Source organism: Pholis gunnellus, assembly GCF_910591455.1.
Source record: "Pholis gunnellus genome assembly, chromosome: 19".
NCBI lineage: Eukaryota > Metazoa > Chordata > Actinopteri > Perciformes > Pholidae > Pholis > Pholis gunnellus.
Window position 1 is genome coordinate 7,384,003 of NC_136546.1, and position 20,836 is coordinate 7,404,838.

The following is a 20,836-nucleotide window of genomic DNA, read 5'->3' on the forward strand; positions in this document are numbered from 1 at the left end:
TCCTGACACTTAGCCCACTAGGAACTGTGTGTGCACATACTGTTTGTGTGTATGTGTTTGACCTCAGCTATGCATGATGCACAGAGGCTTCATTCCAGACAGACAAACAGATGAGATGTTCATCCGGCCCTTTGTTAAGCCGGTAGTTTGCTTTATCTAGTTTATGCAACTTTATTCTTCTACTTCACTGTTTGCCCTCCACATCCCTTGTTCTCAAACCTTATTTATATAAGATAGATCTAACTTGGAACTTCTTCTCTTCAATAGTCTTCACTCAGCAACGATGTCCAGACATTCCTTACTGAACATGCTTGCTGCCCCAATAGGACAGGGTGTTTACGGTCTTCTGTCTTCTGTCTTGTGTTTCTAAATTGAGAAGACAACACACAAGACAATAAGATGAAAACAACAAACCTTTTCTCTTGTCTCTGTCTATCTCTTCCTCTCCCTTATTTACATTGGTTGAGTTTGTCATCTTCTTCCTTGCCTTAGTTATCATCGAGACAGTACACACGGCAGTTCTCTTGCCATCTCCAGTTGAAGGATCCTTTAAAGTTGTCTTGCATGTAGCAACCTGGGCTTGAGCAATCCCGGCATCATCGGGTATAGCTCCACCACGCTAGTGCTAGCAATGCTAACATTAGTCTAGTAAAAGCAGCTGCTTCTTTCTGCTTTTTAGTCGTGATAGTGTCTTTAGTAACTGCCGTTAAAAAGGTTGTGACCTTTGGCAGTTTTGCTGAACACTTTCTGCTTTCCTCCTTTTTTCGGCACCGCCAGGGAAGCTTTGCTGTACACCAAGCCGAACCGTGTGTTTAAACCAGCGCTGTATTCCTGAATTCCCCCCCTAACCCCATACCCATCCATATTTCAAAAACTTCTTTCAAACGCATATTTTAGACCTCTTGTCCTCGTCATTGCTATTGTTGTCTGCTTCTCTCTGAAATTGCGTTTTCGTTTTCACCAAAGATTGATCATATTTAGGCAGTGTGGGCTCCATGGTAGCTCTGACAGCTTGGAGTAGCAGCATGGAGGGTGGCTTAGCGATGGGTCGATCGCCAAGCCTTGCCGAATGGTAAGTCCGCCTCTGCGAGCAGTCACATTGTTGCATAAACAATTCAAAAGGTAAAATTCTCTTCCTGAACCACCTTAAGACTTTTTGCATGGCAGTGAAAAGAAGTCTTTTGTCAGATGTAGACAGGGGCCATCTTTAGCATTTGCCTGTCATTTGTTCAGTGAGGACAATGTCGCTGCATCGCTCCATTCAAAATCCATCTTCCCATCTTGCTTTTCCACCTCCTTCCCCACTTTTCACTTCCTTCATAATAGGATTCATAGATCTAGACACATGTCCTATTCAATTCAAACAATGGGGGACTCTCCACACCCACCAGGAGGAAATAAGGTCTCTGAAGGAAATAAGACTTTCTGACTCCCTGTCAGCTTGTGTGTGTCTATATCTCTCTCTCTCACACACACACACACACACACACACACACACACACACAAGGCCCCAGTACCCTATGATATCATCACGGGTGACTGCCCAATATGACAAATGTGAGGAGACAGGCTATAATGAGAAACAGTGTTGGAAGGGGGGGGGGGAAATAGACGACTGAGTGTGTGTTTCTGTGTGTGTACGCGTGTGTGAAAAACAGGAATTACAAGTGAGAAGAGAGAGAGAAAAAAAAAGAAATTACAGCATGAGAAAGTCCCTTAGACATTTTAGCAACAGGCTCCTCCTAATGACTTTCTCTTCCCCTCATCTACTCCCCATGTGCTTATATCAACCCTGTAAACCACCAGAACTAATAACTAGACGACTCAGAAAGAAGGTGAGGAGCCTTTCTGGGCCTCCTGACTGCCAATTATTAAGTCCATTTGGTCATGGATATTTAAAGAGCGAGAGCAGAGAGAGAAAGAGAGGGAGAGAGAGAGAGAGACAATTTAATATTTGGATATTCTGCGAGTTCGTTCCTCTCTTTTTCCATCATCGTTCTCACCCGCCGATCAATTTCCCATTCCACAACCTTGGAAACTCTTCAGGGTCACGCCAAATCAATGAGTGCTCTCTCATGAAAAACTGAATAATTATCCAAACTCTATGAATCACAAAGATTGGGCTCGGTCATGATTTATTCATGTGTTTCTTATTTTATTGAGGCAGCACTGCATAATAGAGCCGTAACGAATGAGATGGATGCTGACGGCTTACAAAAAATAAATAATTAAAGAGAGATGAGAGGAAAGGAAAGAAGAGGCCGGCTGTCAGGATTGATTGAGTCAAATGGACTGATGGAAAGAGGAGATGGATTTATACTGCAGACATATGTGACGGTGTCACCATAACCAACCATTTATTACCTCAATTTTCTTCTTTTTTTGTGAGACATATTCACGTTTAAGTTACTCTGTTAATTGGTAACAGATGACTTAATACCAGTTGTGTAAAAATATTTGAATTCTGACTCAAGTGAAATAAAGATGTTTTGTTAGAAAAAGTAAGCAAATTCGAGGACCTCAACAAACTAAATTGTAATCTTTTTCCCGCTGCCTCATGGAATCTTTGTTAAATTATTAACAATACAGGTGCTGTGTTTAAAACAATCTGGCAGCAGTCTCCTGCTGCAGCACCCTGCGGCTGCTGCCAGGTAAATAGGGTGATCTGCCATCGTTTTTACAGTAAGTTGCCATTTAGCTGTGTGTGGCTGCCATGTGTGACATTGCTGGTTGTGATTGGCTAAACCGTAGTGCTTGCTAAAATAGGAGAGAATCTACCTTGGAGCCCAAAAACATAAATGCTGCTCTCCTTGTAAAAGGGCCATGAGATAGTGACATCGTTGTATGTGTATCTGTGCTGCCTGACTTAAAGCAGGAACAGGGATCCATGTTCACTGTCCAATAAGTATGAACAGGGGGAAGTGAAATGATAGTTTCCTCCTGAGGGAACCCGTGGATGATCACATCCAATTATACTGACCTGTATTGATCACAGTAGAGACAAAGGCCCTTGAACATGCTCTTACACAGAGAAGAGGGCTTCGTGTGCAAGATATTAAAATGATCTCGACTCCCTGTTGACAGCTCCTTACAGACGGGGGGGGGGGGGGCTTTTCTCTGTGCTTCACTGACGCAAAACATATTCAGATGGCGGACAAAACAAGAATAATAGAAGAATGAATATGCAGCAGTGACAGCTATTTGTGCTTGACTTGTGCACCTTCATTGGCTTTTTACAACCACAAACAGATATGCAAATGACTTACTTGCAGGGGGAGTTTGTTGCCCTTGAGGGAAACCTAAACATCCAAATTCGACCTGCAAACAAGCTCCACAGTTAACAAAAATGTCAGTAGTGCATACATTTAATTCTATTTCAGAGAAACAACAGAGAGAGACAGAAACATATATGAAAAACATGGCATGATATCTGGGGATGTAAATAACAAAATTCCGTTATTGACAGATAATTGTGAGACGCTTGACAAATCGGCATATTCAGCCACATCTTGGGAGTATTTAAAACATTCTGGGGATATGAATGGACAGCAGAGGAACGGATGGTGTTGGAGGACTGGTTCGAAAACTTTCCAAGGATGAACCTAATGTTTTTATGCCGCAAAGCTTTCACTTTTTAAAATATATTTTGAGTGATTTACCTCTCAAAGCACAGTGGCATAACAAGTGACACAAGACTGACAAGTGACGCAAGAAATTTGCCTGCAAGCTCCGTCGCAGTTTGCTGGAAAAAAGGATGCAGCAAAGAGACACGAAGAGTGTCTGACTTTAATAACGTAGGCCGCAGTTTCATCCTGTCGCCTTCAGAAAAAACGTAACTCTGCCTAAACCGGGAAATCAAATGAATCATTTTTGTAACAGTCATACATGGCACCATTCTCTTAGAAGTCTTATAGTCCTTTTAGAGAAGGACTGAGAGACCAATGACTTCCAAGAGCCCGTTTCTTTCTGCAAATCTTTCGGGCAAAGTCCACACTAAGAACATTAGATCTAATCCACAAAAGAATAACCATCTGTATTGAGTTATAGACACATTTGTATTGCCTTAACTTCCAGCAAAAGACATGAAACAAGCAGAGAGACGGACCAACTATTGTATTTGGTGATGATCTATGTACAAAGGCTCATTTAATATTCATCAGGAGCACGTTTTTCAAAGGTACTGTGGTGTTACGGCCAGTCCCAAGAGTACTCCGAACGCTTTAACACCATTGTTATACATATGAATATGTATCATGATGTTTCTCTCTCTCTCTCACACACACACACACACACACACATAATAATAACACCATAATAATACATCATAAGAGCAAAAGGAGAATTCTCTAAAGCAAACTGAAATAAAAGCCATTGTAGCTCACACTAAATCATCTGTTGGCGCTGGTGGTTTGCCAGACTGTAGAAAAATAGAATGCCCAAAGAACGAAAAAAAGAGGGAATTAAGTTGTTTCGAAAATAGTTAACTCTTAATGGAAAATGGGCCATGCTGGCCTCGTAAACACACACACATTTCATTGAATTCCAGCGTTCGTACAAATGGTGTCCCTTTATTTTGACAGGCCACTGTGAACATGTTTGAGTAGATGGTAGTGGTGACTCTCTGACCATCTCTAGATTTTAAATTCTACAAATATGTTGTCGGCAGTCTACTACTTTGACCGAAGGTTGTTTTCAAGGTTAGATAAATAAAAGAACGGCAAGGCTACAAATAGATTAGACTAATGCATAACCAAACACGATGTGCAATAGATGCTGAGTATACAGAATAGACCAAATTATAGTATAGACAATCCATATGACAAAGTGCAATTATAGTGTGAAAATGTATGTAAAAGATGGATCCAGGAGGATGTTTAGCTTCCAGGTGTCACCAAACGTCACACGACCTCCTCTCCACCAATATGAGGAGGCGGCGACACAAACACACAGGAGGCAAAACTGAAACAAGTCGTTCCCACAGTGGGTATAATTATTATTATTTTATTTTTTTTATCTTCATTCTTACCAATGGTCCAAATAAAGATTCAATCTACAACTATATAAGAAATCCTCAAATGTACTGCTGCTTAATGACTAAGATAAATGACAAAAAAACACTTAAAGAAACTTTTGACTCTAGAAAATAAAGCTTTATTTATTAACAAAATAAAATATCATGCAACCTAATGGAAAACATAGTCTGCATTTGCAGCTCCGGCTGAATATATTATCCAATCAGCAGACATGTCTGTACTTTTGTCTTTACTTATTATTTTCATTATGAAAGGAATGCAGCGCATGACACATGTCACATCAAGAGAGGAAGAACTGTGATCCTCTTCAGAGGATGAAGAGGTTGTGCTTATTGGTTGTGAGAGAGAAAACAACCCGACAAGGAAAGAAAGGGTTTAGATGAAGGAATTCTGTACAGGGAAAACTAGAAAAAAACTAGATCAGGTGATTATAATTATTGTGTCTGAGAGGAGGGTGGAGAAGAAAGGTGAGAGGGAAAAAAAAATCAATGATAGATGAAGGGAAAGACAAATGAAGAATGACAGAGGGGATGAGGGAAATATGGTTGACTGGCTCCTATATGGTCATGGGAACAATCCTCCATACATGAAAGTGCTGTGGCTGTTTGTGCGTGTATATAACCTGGGGCATGTTTCTGAAAACTATACTCATTAGTGTCAGACATTGATGCAATTGTTCAACTTTTATTTATCATGGAAGGTTAGCAATTGTTCTGCTTGTTCTCGAAAGGATCATTCAGTCGAAGACAACTGTAATGCAGCGGCCGTTTCTAAGGCTGTTTTCACACCGATGTAAAGCACAGTGCAGCACAAGTTAAGACTTTTTCCGAACACTGACCTCAGGACAGCACCACACAACACAGTTTCCTTCACACGTCTGCTACGTATTCTTGCCATGATTGAAACTGAAAAGGTTGTAAGAAAGTTCAAACAAGCATCTTTTGTCATCAAAAAATAAAAGCACCCAAAACACTCACCGATCATTGCGGAGACGTTCAATTTCTTGCAGCAGAGGTTAAGCTTGGGCGGATGTTCGTGTTCTTGATGAGAAGCCAGTAGGGGATTGTGACCTCGTCTCTGCACTAGTGACTCCTACTGGTTGGATGTTGGCAGAAAACATCAGCGAGCAGCAGGTTATATCCCAATATGTTGCAATCAGTTTGAAAAAAACCCTCAGTAATCTAGACCTGCCCTGTCTATCACAATGGGGCACTGAATTTGATCAATTAATCAGCGAACCCAAATACCGGGGGTCACTGCGGGCTGAATTTGAGTTGCAGCCTCTAACTTAAGGTGCGGCTCAGCTGTCGTCTGCTCTCCTCCCGGTGAAGTAGTCTCCCAGCAGCGAGGTGGGAGGCGGAGGGATCGCGGGGTGCTCTAACTAGCTAATTCGTGTCTCATTTGTGGTCTGATAAATTCATCAAATTCAGTGCACCAAGCTACTGTAGCCGCCATACTTAACGAGTCCCCCATGAGTGCGGTTTTCATGGGAACGCAACCGTCAAGGCTTTTTGTCACACAGAAGTGACCGGTGTTTCATCTAAAATAGGTTGGAGAAAAACACAGACAAAAAAATCGGTCACAGTTTTTTTTGTTTTTTAGGTAATGATACCGCGAGGTACTAGTAAGCCAATTTGCTCAAGTCTTATGCCCTGACCAATGGGCTGTCTAACTAACCATTCCAGGTCAATGCCTAACCTCAAGCAATGGCACTGACCTCAGCCAGATACGCAGGGCAGGTCTTGCCAAGAAAAGTAGTGGGATTGTTAATTACACGGCTACATCAGGGGTGAAAGCAGTGTGTAAAGTGGTGAATATGCACCACAGAGATCCGCTCAACAAATGTAGAAATAAATCCAGTTTTCTATTTGTATTTATTACGCGAGGTGTGGATGGCCCTTTTACACAGAAACTGGTTGTAAAGTGCATATATATATATTTCCGAATCGAACTACCGATATACGGGAAATACCTTATTGAGTGCCAATAACAATTTTGGCATTTTAGTTTTTACATTTCCGTCATCTGCGTCCTTTTATAATAGCTGACATAGCAATTCGTAGCAGACTGAATGAAGTTTAGCTTGGTTCAAGAAACTGAACAACAACAATCCCACGTAATCCCAAAACAAAGGCGCACTGTCTTGTTATGGCTGTGACTCACACAACCCTATGCTGTGCGCTGCAGGAGCAGCCAGTACAAAGATACATTATAAGGCACACCCGCTCCGCTAACAGTCCGCATTCTTTATGTCTTCAACGTAGCCAAAGCGCTTCCCCCTTTATTGGAAATCTGTCTAAATAGCTGAATAGTGTTTCACCTACACGCGTGAGGGCAGAAGAGTCGGTGACAACAACAAAATTCAAAGAACTGGAAAGTGAGAAAGGGTCGAGTTTTGTTCCAAAAAATAAACAAATTAAGAAAAGAAGCAAGGAATGCTGTTGAAACCTGGCCTCTTGTCTCATAACACAACATCTCTTTATTTTATTTTTCTATTTGCTTCATACAGGCAAGAGCTGCAGCTGAAAATCTACAGTAGTGTACAAGAGGCATATTGCCATCGTCTCTGGGTGTTTTGGGGAAGCAGCTGTCTGTCACGTGGCCCGACCCAGGAGCTACAGTTTGTCCCCTTTGTCCACAATGTATCTTTACTTTACATACATAACCCCAGAGCGTGCATCCTTTGACTTTATGAATATAACCTCGAACCCATAAATCTCTTAACCATTTGTCCAACAATATATTGTATGCTCCTCTACGGCCAACAGTCCTACTTCCACAAGAAATATAGCTCTTAGATTCTCTTTTTTCTTTTTCTTTTACTCAAACACAATATGTTTTTCAGGTCCTTGTACAGTTGTCTTGTTCAAACCATGCAACACATACTGTATGTCTGTGATCAGGACTGTATTGAATTTGTCCAGGTCGCTGTTGCATGTGTATCCATGCATTCATATTCACGTGTATTGTCACAGACGGCGGGTTTGCACAGTCACTCGCTGTTATCAACCCTGCATACATAGTTGTTTTTTTTTCTATAGAAATATGCAGTTAAATGCCTTATGTGGACCTCAGTGTTTTATCATTTTTATGTCCAGTGTCCATGTGTGAGTTTTCCTTTATAGCCTCACAAATGTTCACATTCAGTGTGTGCATTCTGGTCACGACCTCTCGAACACACACAATGATTTGGTGTGTATCCTTGCGCAATCACAGCCTCTCAATGTCCCTGTATTTCTTCCTCAGGATGGAAACTTGGTCCCTGAACAACACGGGGTCCAGCCTCATCTGGGAGTGCACCAGGGGCATGAAACCCAGCCAGCGACTGAAGGCGTTCATGCAGGTCTGTCGCTGGGCGAAGTGGTCTGGGTCGGCCCACCGAGATGACTTGGAGCCCTTGGTTTAGAGAAAGACAGATGAGAGGGGGAGGATACATGTATCAGAGCAACTTAGCAATCAATCAACACAGCCTTGTGGCAGCTGGTACTGTAATACTATTTCGGAGATAATGAAAATAAGGAATATATAAACACCTGATAAAGTCTTGGTCACACCAGAGTGACTTAGCAAAACATTCGCTGCACCTCTTTGTGATATATATTTGGTTTAAGAAGCTTGGTGATGTAGTGATTAGACACAGGGTTAGTTGGTGAACCACTGTACCTTGGAAGCTGAGAGCTAACACAGCCAGGACATACCTACCAAAGCTTCTTCCTATTTCCTCTGCGCTGTGCCGTTAAATCCACCCTGGCCTTCTGTTCTCCGGACTGTACATCGTTTCATTTAATAATTACTGAAGAGGGGACAAAAAGGTACGCTAGCAGTGCTGTAATGAATCTGAACCCGGCTTTCATTTCCTCTCTGTGGTCTGTTTTTAGAGCTGCATGATTTCTTTTTTTTTAGTGTCACAACAAACTTGAAACAACTATTTTGATTGCTATCCCATAGAATCACATGATGCCACATTGCTCATAAAACCCATGGCCTACGGAGAAGCGGCATGCTGACTTATTCGCCGGCGTCATGAGCAAAGACGGCGCATTTCGATGGGTCAGGGTCGAACAGGAGCGCCTCCATACTGGCGAAGCGGCTCCTGATCGCGGACAGCTTGTCATGACGTGGCAGGAGGGGTAGCTCATAGTAACACATACTATCTCCCGCTATTTGTTTTCACCACCTGCTCCTCTAGAGAATCCAGGTTCATCACAATGACAGAGCTGGTCGACCTGGCCAGCTGTTTCACTCTGTGGGAATCCCCAGAGTAGTTGCTGACACTTTTGCAAACAGCAGCGCAGAAAGTCGAAACTGGTAGAAAACATACAATAAGGTATCTTTAGTACAGCCTGCTTTGCAACTTTGTGGCTTCAACCAGCAGGTTGTATATCTCACTCTGCCTGTACGGCAGTGGTATACATCACCCGGGAGATTTGAAGAGTCTAAAATGGTGCAGCTGATCATATATCGCATACTTCTTTTAGAGGCTCTTGCCGTTGACTGCATCTTATTGTTAACATGGACTGCAGCTCTTTCATGTGACCTTCATTTTTAGCGGTAGGTCACTGGGATATGACATTATTCACGACAGTTATTGGAACGATGCAGTTGTTGTGCGGCGTTCCCCTCAAGTGGTCACAGCATTTGATGCTTCCTGAATAGCTTTATGAAAAAAGATCATGCTATTGTCTCCTGCTGCTCTGTGTCCTCAGCTGGTTATCTGAGATGGACAGCGGGGAAAGGAAGGGGTGGGCCCCCAAGTGGCTGCTGGGAGATGAGCTGGAGAGGGGGCAGCGGAGGGCAGCAGACCCCTCTGATAAGCTGTGGCACGGGGGCGTGGAGTTGGAGCAGATTCATCCTGTGTGCAGCAGGAGGGTGGCAGCCGGGTTTACCGAGGGTCAGGTAGAATAATAAAATAATCAAGTCAAAGAAATGGTTTGGCACTTCAAAACATAAAACATCTCTTCTCTTGGAATGGAAAATGAACGGATAAATGAGAAATATCAGCCAAGACATATCTGTCCTGACTTCTTTTGCTTCAAATCTGGTGGTACAAGTTTCCTAAAAGATTCCTCCACTTTACTTCAAGCTAAGTCACAAATCGAGGGTGAGAGAGGGGGGAAGGGACACTCAAAAAGGGAAGAAAGAAAGCGAGAGCGGGGAAAGGAGGAAGTAAATCTAGGTTCGCCGTGCTGCCTTCACAATTAAGACATTAATCACTGAGTCCATACTGCCGAGTCATCGTCCTGCCTGTGGTCAGGCCATCAATCAAAAGCTGACATAGTGCTGGCCACAGGAAGCACTCACATACACGGGCGCTCACACACACACACACACACACACACACGCACACACACACTCACACCAAATCACACACACACACACACACACACATACAACATGGACATATATGGCTCTCCCAAAGAGAAGGTCAGGGCTGTACATAGCCTGAAGCCTCTCCACTATTCATCCAGCACAAGGAGGTGAATCTCTTTTCATCGTCTCTTTTCTATCTTTGAAAAGGGAGTCAGGGAATTTAACCATTCTGGAACATATCAAAACCAACTTCAAGCTCTCTTAAAGGTGCCCCGTGCACATTTTGACCAAAAGTAGCGCTATAAGTACTATTAATGCTAAAGGAGTCTCCATGTTGTTTGTATCTTGTGCTGCAAGATGCACATTGCTGTTGATGGTTTCACACTATTCCACTGATTGTGTGCCGAGAAACAGAAATGTACAAGCTAAAGTCGACATGGAGGTGAACATACAGGCTCCAGTTATGGAAACTTGGTATTGCTATTGTGTCGTTGCCTCAACACATTGCAAACACTCTTGTGTCCGCACAGATTCATGTAATGTGATTAATCAATTAAATGAATTAAATAATTATTTTTGCTGTAGATGGAGGGTCATAACGGATTCAGTTTTGTTATTTTCTTAATATTCTACTTGCCCTAAAGGATTTATTATAGTGCTGGACTGCTCTGTTAGTGGTATGACATAATTTATTTCAGAATGTTTTTAAGGGCGCATTGGGAACATTTGGATTGCCTCTCAACGTCTCTCAACATGTTGACGGCGAGTCGGCGGCTAATTGCTAATGGTGCTGGCAGAGCACTGAGTAGTTAAAGGGTAAAGACACGGTAATAAAAACATGAACAGGACAAAACTCACCTTACAAGAGAGTCTGAGCTCTTGTTGTTCTACCTGACATGTTTTTCTTTTAATTAAACATTTCTTTTAACACTGATGACTGATCGTTTTAATTCTTAAAAAAAATGAAAATGCCTTGTGTCTGGGATCAACAGTCTTAAAGGGTCGACTTTGGTATTTTTCAACAGAGGAAGAACGCTGTGAAGAGTGGGACCTGTTGCTATTCCACATTCAGATTCCACAACGTGACTTCTCCTACAGCGAGACTTAATTAACACACAGACCGGATCAAGCATAAGCTAAAGAGGAGCCTTTTATTTCTCTGTAGGGTCGTTTTCTGTTATGTTGTCTGACACTAATAACAACATTCTAAGTCTGTCACGCCAAACACGTTTAGTGGACGTAACGTCACACTGAAGCTGTGCAATCTCACCTGCAGCTTGTTTTGCAGTTGCCGGTTACAATATTCTCTCAATATTTGAACAATTTCCATAACTTTTGTCCCCATTTGTGACTTAAATACAAGAACATGGGGAAATAGGCTCCAGGACAGTATTGCTTTAACTTTAAGGACGACCACATGTCAGTGGTGTGTGTACAGCGGACAATAAAGCCCTACCTGGCTCATCATGGTCTCCTTGTACTGCTTCTTCTGTGTGACTTTGATTGGCGGCTGCTTGGTGACAGCTGAAACCAGGAAGTTCATCAGGATGTCTTCACAATTGGCCATGCGGTCCACCATGGCCAGCAGGCTGGCCGGGACATAGTGGGTGAACAGGTAGTGGTAGTATCTGAGTCACAGAAAGGAAATAAGACAGGTGAGGTTAACTGTGTCTTTATTCCTTTTATTAAAGCTGCACTTCTTTCTATTATGTTCTATTCTGTATGGTTTCTGTGTTGCAGTTGGGCAGCAGGGGAGCACTAGATCACTGTCAACTCTGTTACCTCCCTGCCGAGGTCTGCTGTCCCTTGTTCCTCTCTCTCTCTCTCTCTCTCTCTCTCTCACACACACACACTCACATTCTCCCTCTTTCCTTTTCCCTCTCCGATTATTTTTTTCTATGAATTTTGGCATTTTAGTTTTAAATAACAAAAGGACTAAAGAGATGCACAATGGAACAATGAGGGAGCTTTTCATCTGCATTACAAGATGCTTCAAATCCGTTCAGAGAGCGATGCTCTTCTACATTTAATTTACCGCTCTGCTTAATACTTTGGTTTACCTTTTTTTTTCTTTCAGTCCCAGCTTTGTGTTTTGACAATCATTTTAAGAGATAGCAGAGAGGTGGAGAAAGATCATACTATCCCATTTCCCCTCTCTATTACTACACTCATCATTAATGTGACTGTTGAGAGATGACTATTAATGTGGTTTGTATCTTGTGGGGAAGGATCACCTGACAGGTGATGCAGAACAAGGCAAATTAATGACAGTGCTGGAAGAGTAGCTTGACTGGGCTCATTATTAATTCAAATCCTTAAATTATATCATCTTATATTAGTCATTATGCTGTGTTATGCCTTTAAATGATCATCTATAATAGCCATAAAAGTGTTAAGAGTTTAAGTAACAGACCATGTACATCAGCCATAACAGTAATTTATTCTTAATGCTAAAATGAGAACATTTTGTTAATTGGATTCACCGTCCCGTACTTCCTGGATGCACCCAAGTATTTTGGTTAAATTCAAGTCTTCATGAATGTCTTTCATTGTAATTACCTCATGTTCATTGTGAATCATTTGAATGGAAAAATAAATTAACAGCAATTGCAAAGCTTGACTGATCAGAAGATCATGTGGGTTTTGTACCTGTGGTAAAAAGCTGCCCCCGTCAGGACCATGGAATAGTCATTGGTCCATTTGGAGGTGTAGCCCCAGCGGGACCTGGAATTGTCCCAGTAGTGGCTTCTTGCTGGATAACCAACGATACGCTCCGGAAAGCTTTGCCATACAATAAAGGCAAAATCCACCTGTGGGAGCATAAAGTAAAGAAAGACTCCAGAGGTAAGGAAAGAAGACGAGGGCAGTGGGAAATGAAGAGCACGATACAGTCTGAGAAAATAAAGAAAGGGGTAAAAAAAGATGGTGAAAATGAGGAGGAGGAGGAGAGGAAAAAACATAAAGTAATGTTGAGAGCCTATTCAAAACAAACAGAAAATCCTTCCAAATTGAAACAGCTTGTAGAGGAGATAATCAGATATAAGCAACTTATTCAGAATAGCTGTCAACTGGCATTTAGTTTGCAAGGACGTCGTCAAAAAAGCAGCCTCTCTGCTTCTTCACGACCTGACGAACAGCATTTCAGCCATGGGAACAGTTCCCTCCCACCTGAAATGTTTACCATCAAATCACATGTCATTATAGTCTGTACATGACAAGAGATTCACTTGAAACAGTTTTATGTTAGAATTTTGATTCTCCGTTTGAACACAAAAAGGCCTGGCCTCTAATTTCTAAATAACGTGAACAATAAAAAGATAGAAGAGATCCTAAAAGACAACAGTTGTCAGAAATAAAATTCGGAAGACTTCGTTTTTTTCCGTTTGTAGTACGTTTGACTCCATTGGCCGAAATGCAATCTGGGAACCCACCAGCTACCGTCTGACGATAATTCCGTTTTTTATTAGCTTAAAATGAGCTTATAAACTGGCAACTTGTGAAACAATCTGGTCGTAGACATTGCATCTTAACGCCATTTTCTCGTCTCAAGTTGCTAATTGGACTGTAAACAATAACTGGCAAACAGAAGAAGAAATCTTGGCCCGGATCTGCGCCGGCTACGCCGGAACCACAGAAATAAAGCCCGCAGCCCCCAGAGGCTAGATTGTCGTTAGATCGACAGTCGATGTGTTCCGAGATTGGTTTGGTTCTAACTGACGTTCACTATCACACTAATTTGTACTAATTTGATGAGGTCCATTCCATAAAATCAAAATAACAATCCATTTAATTACAAGTTTTAATGCAACAAAATAGGAAAACCAAGGGGGGGACAATACTTTTGCAAGGCACTGTAAATTCCTCACCGAGATCAAATCTGATCAAGTCTGTTTGCTTCTTCTCATGTATTTTCATTGACTCTAGAGGAAAACACGCGAGCTCCAATTCCCTTCCTTCTGAGTCCGAACACACCTCCAGTACAAGCCCTGAGCAGCTCAAAGGCATCTAAATGCCCGGGTATGATTCTCCTACACACTTGTGTTTGCTGAGAGGGTGTTAACGGCTTCTGGAGCTGCATATTCTTCACCCATACATTGGTCTTTCCTTCTCCATAGCACTTGTCTGGAGCACCTGGTGTCCTTGAAGAAGTTTGAGCTACCTGTTAAAGAGCCTCTTTTGAATTCAAAAACACCACCGAGACTTTCAGGCAGACACACCAGAGAATAAGGGGATCAGCACATAATGAAATACTTGGTAATACACACAGACACACACACACCACCTCGGGGGCCGGGTGAGAAAATTAATTACGAGAATAGTAGAGGTAGAGAGACAGCGTCGGGGAGGGGAGCACTGAAAGTGGATGTTCTTTAGCGAAACCTCGCGGCTTCTGTCATGAATCGCGTGAGCAATTACTGTAAAGCGCCAGCGCTAAGCCGAGGGAAAGGTTGGAGCTGCCATTCTCAGTGTAGCCCCTGATCATGTGTGCACACAAAGTGTGTGCGTGTCTGTGTCTGTGTGTTTGTGTGTGAGATATGTCAGATGTATCAACATTTGTGCAGGAAGGATTAATGATATCATGCAAATATAATTTAGCCTTCAGAGATCAAAAGGTTCTTTATAATGTGAAATGGCATGTGTGTGTGTGAGCTCACAAGAGAGAGAGAGAGAGAGTGACAGAACCCAGAGTTTTTGCATTCATAATCTGTCTGTCTTAATTACTGAGGAATTCAAGCGAGGACTGAAAGTTAAACACAGCCTGTGTGTGTGTGTGTGTGTGTGTGTGTGTGTGTGTGTGTGTGTGGGTGTAGGTGTGTGTGGGTGTGTGCGTGATACATACTAATAGATTCTACAAGGCCAAAATTGATCCAGGGAGCAGAGGGTCAATCCAGCAATAGATCTGTGACAAATCTCTCCTGACATTTGGATTTAACATGTCCAATCTTATCAGATGAAAAGAAGCTACATCACATTGTAGAGCCTGTATCCTCCCCTCAGCATGTGGTCTTTTTCCAATATGTTTTGAGAAGTTTTCAATCTGTTTTTTTTTGTTAGTTTCTTTTTTTTGCTCCATGTGAAGCGATGCCACTGCGGCACTCTCAACTGTCAACTACCATCTGATTTCATGGAGATAAAAGTGAGGAAAATGTGTCTTAAACTGAGCTCGCAGACAGCAGGTTCAGAGCGCTGTGGCATTGCTGAAGCTTTACCAACAGTCTCAGCGTGATCCAGGACAACCAGCTGGGGCGTAAGGACCACACTGTGGCCACAAGCGGCTACTGCAGGTTTGTAGTTCAGGGCATCTTTTGAATTACAGCTGTTCTCACCAGGTACATCTCTGTGGTGTGTGGTTACGTGTTTGCCAACATTTACATTTACAGAATAATGTCAAAATTTCCATTATCTGCCCTGAACTCAAGTTTATTTTTATCGATTGCTTATGGCTCCTGACAGTGACAGCTCGAAATACCAACACGGAAAGTTTAGCGTGAGAGTTGTTGGAGGTTTGTCTTAAAGGTGCTGAATTCGATATTCAGAGCATATCTATTGCCTCTCAAGGCTCCAAACATAGCGATGTCTGTGCCGGCGGCTCGCAGCTAACGGTGCTAACAGCACTAGCAGTGCAAACAGTGGCAACGGTGTGGACAGAGCTAAAAGTGTTTCCCTGAGGGGGAACCGGATGGTGGGCACGACAATTTTGCGCTGCCGCCACCTCTGCCCTGTGAGAGCAGTGCAGAGCGGTGGCCGCGAGCTAAAGCTGACTTCTCTGACATGCACTAAAAGGTACACACAAGTCACACATATCAATGCATGCAGTGCACATCGAAGTTCTCCTTTGCTCAACAGGAGGGTAAGGTGAGGTAAACTTGATTCTCTGCGTTGGAGGTTTGTCTTAACGATAATAAAAGACATTTATGCCCTTAACTCGGCTTAAAAAAGTATGGGCTCAGATTACAAGATATGTGATGTAAACCCTTCTTTACGGCCTTCTATCTACTTAGTGAGAATAGTACACAGTGCAGACCATGATCCAGTTATCTACATCCATACAGTACTTCAGACTATGGATCAGTCCAAAACCCCCGAACATAACCTTGGTCTAGTCCTACATGTCAAAATGATGGTACTTGCACTAAATCACACAAAATCAACTATTTGAAAGTGTCTTGGATCAGCTGGAAAATGCATCGTCAGAAAGCTGAAAACTGGGCTGTTTTCCTGAGCTCATGAAAAGTTGAGTTTTTAGAGCTACTTGGCTCTCAGGACACCAATGCTACAACTATATAATGATCATGTAAAATATGATGCATTGCTGTAGATTAAACTCCCCAACAGTATATAAAGGAGTTAAAGTTACCACAACCTTAAACATCTACAGCAGTACAAAGCAACATACACATTAATGCATCAGTAATACTGTATAAATCCAGAGACATATACTAGTAAAACACTGACAGGGAACATTTTACTGCACAATGAGTACATCTACTTTTGATACTTTAAGTACATTTTGTGTGAATACTTTTACTTGTAATGGAGTACTTTCACAGCTTAGTATTAGTACTTGTAGGTAAAGGATCTGAATACTTCTTCCGCCACTGCTGAAACCTGCCCAAACCCTGCAACAGAGACAGGCCCCGAAATGAAAAGAGGATACATATTCAGCCATTGCTGTTGAGGAACTATTTCCACATCCGCCATATTGAAAAAGTCTTCCAAAGGGCACAACTCTGCAGCATGCTTGGCCGCCCAATAAGAGACAAAAGCTTTGTCAGGTTTTTCCAGTCGTATTCCCCTCTCTAATCTCTCTTCATGGAATAATCATACATTTAATGAGCTGAAACAATGTAATTATGAAATTGGCACAGCCATTCTTCCACTGAGGTATTATAATATGAAAAGTCCTATTAAAAGCGTAATGTTCTCTCTTGCACATTGTCACTCACTTGACATATTTCATCTCCTTTCAATAAATCCCCTCACCATGTTAAAAGGGCAATTAGAGGAACGGGTTAGTGAGCACAGCAAAGATTCCCTCTACTTCCCCTTCATGATATCTCTCTCTCTCCCCCTTTCTCTCTCTCTGACATCTTCTTTTTCCTCGTTTCATAAAACAAGCTGTGTGCCCATAAAAGTTTAGTTGTACAAACTTGCTCATATTGCTGCGCCACAAATTGCAGTGCAATAAAGTGTAATTGTGATCCTGCCAGCGTAGAAAAGGTGAACATTGACTCGCTCCCATCAATAAAACATCTCAGTTTAAAGATATATTGGATCTCTTGGGCTCATTGGGCTTCACAATCCATTATGGATCGCATCTTTTACTCGCTGAAAAGCTGGAGAGAAACGAGGCTGCTACTTGTAATGACTCTCAAAGTAGAAGCACTCACTGAGCATCACAGATGAGCTAATGAGCTCATTTTTATTTGTGTTGCTTTTTAGGTCTAAAACATATGAAACTTTAACTTTAATCGCCATTAAATGTATTTATATTGGGTTATTCATTGTTAGTGGTGGAGTCCGCCATACCCATGCTGAATTGAAATTGCCTAAAGTATATCTACACATGAGTAATTTAGAGGTAACAATGCATTTATTTAATCCAGCGCTTTTTATTTAAATTATTGCTATCAGTCTCACAGCTAAGTGTTCACTGTCCCTCAGCTTTATCAGACCTGTATTAAGAACTGAATTACTGCTACTAGTTTACATTAAAAGAGTTTTGTGGTTCTACAAAGTGTCAGTTCAACACCTTGATTATACAAAACTAGATCTACAAACCTTAATTATATACCAATTTTAGAAAATCTGAAAAGAAGAAAAAAAAAGAATGTAAATGTAAATTCACTAGTTTCTAATTTGTTTAAAAAAAAAAGTGTCAATCTCACAAACCATTGGGGTGTTTCCCATCCTCTCTCTTAAGTAACAAGTGAGACTTTAATCAAAGAGGAGTTTTGACAGTGTAATGATACAGACACAGAGATAATGGCTCTCGTAAAACTCCCGACTCTGTGAAAGTGCTCCGTTTTGCATTATACCCTCTTCAATTTCATTTTGCCTTGATTTTCCTTTGCTTTCTATCCTTTTGTCTGCTTTTCTATTCCCTTACATTTTCCCCTTTCGCTACCTCTGATCTTTTCTCCTGTGCACTTCTCTCTTCTTTCCCTTCCCTTGTTTTCTTTTCATTCTCTAATATTTATCTTTTATCTGTTTTTTTCCTATCTCATCTTTTCTTTAAATTTCCTACCCTCTCCTCATTACTCCACTCTTCCATTTCCTCTTTACCCTACCCACTTCTCTCTCCTTTTCTTTCCTCAGTGTTTAGTTTAATTAAAAGAACACCGTAACAGTATTTATTCTAACACCACATCGCACTTATTTTAATCAAGACTGTCTCGAGCATCCTAGCAAATCACTGAGCCTCAACGATATTGACATCTCTGTCTTTTGTATTTTTAATCTGTTGAACTTTCTTACTTTGCTAAACTTCCTACTTGGTTCATTTTTAACTGCTGCATTTGTAAATGTCCTTTAAAGGCAAAGCACATTTTCTTCCCCTAGTTCAGTGGCCATCGCAATGTTTGGCAATTCATTTGTAATGAAATGGTATTCATGACTGAGCGTGGACTGACTGCCTAATTTGGGAAAGGATCAATACTGTGTTAAGACATCACCACCTTTTGCCAAAAGCTGACAAAGACTGTAGCTTGTTATAAATACATTGCCAGTGTGTCTTTCAGTCTTTCAGTGGGTGGAGTTATTCAAAAGTGTTGCGATCCCTTTATGTGGAGTCAGTTGTTTCGAAAGTTGAAAAAAACCCTCTCGAAATGTGGGCAAAAGTACAAAAATATATATCTATGTTTGTCCCCACTTGCAACATGTCATATTAGATGATACTCTGACACTTTTTTTTGAAAGTTTAAACTCCAGCAAAAGCAACATCATCTCAGCATGGTGCTAATGTTATCTTAATTAGCGAGCTAGCTACATCTGATCAAATCTGCCAGTGATAGTTTGCATGCCGGCAATCAAAAAAGAATTGACAGTTGGTAGCTACAAATAAAACAATATAGTCATTAGAATAAATGTTGGCAGAAACGCACAATGACACGTGGTTAACGTGGTGATACGATTGCTTAGGTTTAGGCAAGAAAACTGCATAACAATGTAACATAACCTAGCAGCGTAACATAACAGCGTAACATAACAGCGTAACGTAACAGCGTAACGTAACAGCGTAACGTAACAGCGTAACGTAACAGCGTAACGTAACAGCGTAACGTAACGTAACAGCGTAACGTAACAGAGTAACGTAACAGAGTAACGTAACAGAGTAACGTAACAGAGTAAAGTAACAGTGTAACGTAACAGCGTAACGTAACAGCGTAACGTAACAGCGTAACGTAACAGCGTAACGTAACAGCGTAACGTAACAGCGTAACGTAACAGCGTAACGTAACAGCGTAATGTAACAGCGTAACGTAACAGCGTAACGTAACAGCGTAACGTAACAGCGTAACATTACATAAAAACGTAACAGTGTACCGTTACAACATAAAAACGTAACCATAAATAAACAAAAACTGCTCTTAGGGGACTTCCTTACATAACATTACAGAAAAAAACCTACAGAAAACAACTATAGGGACAAAAGTCTTACGGACAACAACCTTACGGAAAAAGCGTAAAGTAAATGTTTACACCATCAGAGGTCACCTGGGTGAAAGTCCCGTGTTTGTTCATTTCTAATCATAAAAGGTAATGTGAAGTTTCTTGGTCTGTTTTCGGTGTCTCATCGGATCAGATGTCTGATAATGGTGTTTTGGTTGCCTTGTATCTTGGGAATGTAGCCGACTCACCTACTTTTCTTGATAAGCATCAGTGTCTCAGTTTACCAGCTTGTAGGGGTCAATGTCATGCCAAGTGGTTGACTAGTCACCAGCGACTCACCTCATTGGTTGAGAGAACCGAGTCTTCATCCAGACTGAGAATGGCATCAGTGAGGATGACGCTGTGGGGGAAAAAACGACTGCTCATCGTCTGGAGGGACAAAAAGACAAAACTTTGATTAATAATGTATCGATATAAATATCCCATCAAAAGCAACATAAATTACATTTTCGTGAAGTGATGTGGCAATAAGCATCAGTGGTAACTGACCTGTAGCCAGTACTTGCTGAAATGTTTTGGTTCACATTCGTTTTTTGAGTATTCTATACTTTTATTAGATAACTATAGAGGAGTGACAGGAAACAAGACAGAGAGATTGTTTGGCAAGATTTGAACAGAAAATTCATAATCTTTTATCTCAGGAAATATGTTTACAAGCATCTTAAGAGGTATAGAATTGGTATCAAAGTGTGAAAAATCAAGGCAAAAGAAGCCACCAAGGACAAAATGTCTTTGTTTCACACCCTGCTGTGTGTTCATCAATCAATGAGCTGACTTAAGAGGTTTGGTGTGAGTCTTTATCAATTCACTGCCTAACAGAA

The 20,836-nt window shown here is 41.5% G+C and overlaps 1 protein-coding gene across 1 annotated transcript in view; it reads right to left on the reverse strand.

Moving 5' to 3' along the window:
* Window positions 1-8,243: 8,243 nt before the first annotated feature.
* The window catches only part of LOC306711883 (exostosin-1), a gene marked incomplete at both ends in the record, with an annotated part of 189,053 nt that continues 176,460 nt past the window's right edge, over window positions 8,244-20,836 (reverse strand). The window contains 4 exons of the mRNA XM_079180957.1: window positions 8,244-8,429; window positions 11,800-11,971; window positions 12,993-13,153; window positions 20,295-20,384. Of these exons, the coding sequence (XP_079037083.1) occupies window positions 8,244-8,429; window positions 11,800-11,971; window positions 12,993-13,153; window positions 20,295-20,384 (609 nt within the window). The remainder of the gene's footprint in view (window positions 8,430-11,799; window positions 11,972-12,992; window positions 13,154-20,294; window positions 20,385-20,836) is intronic.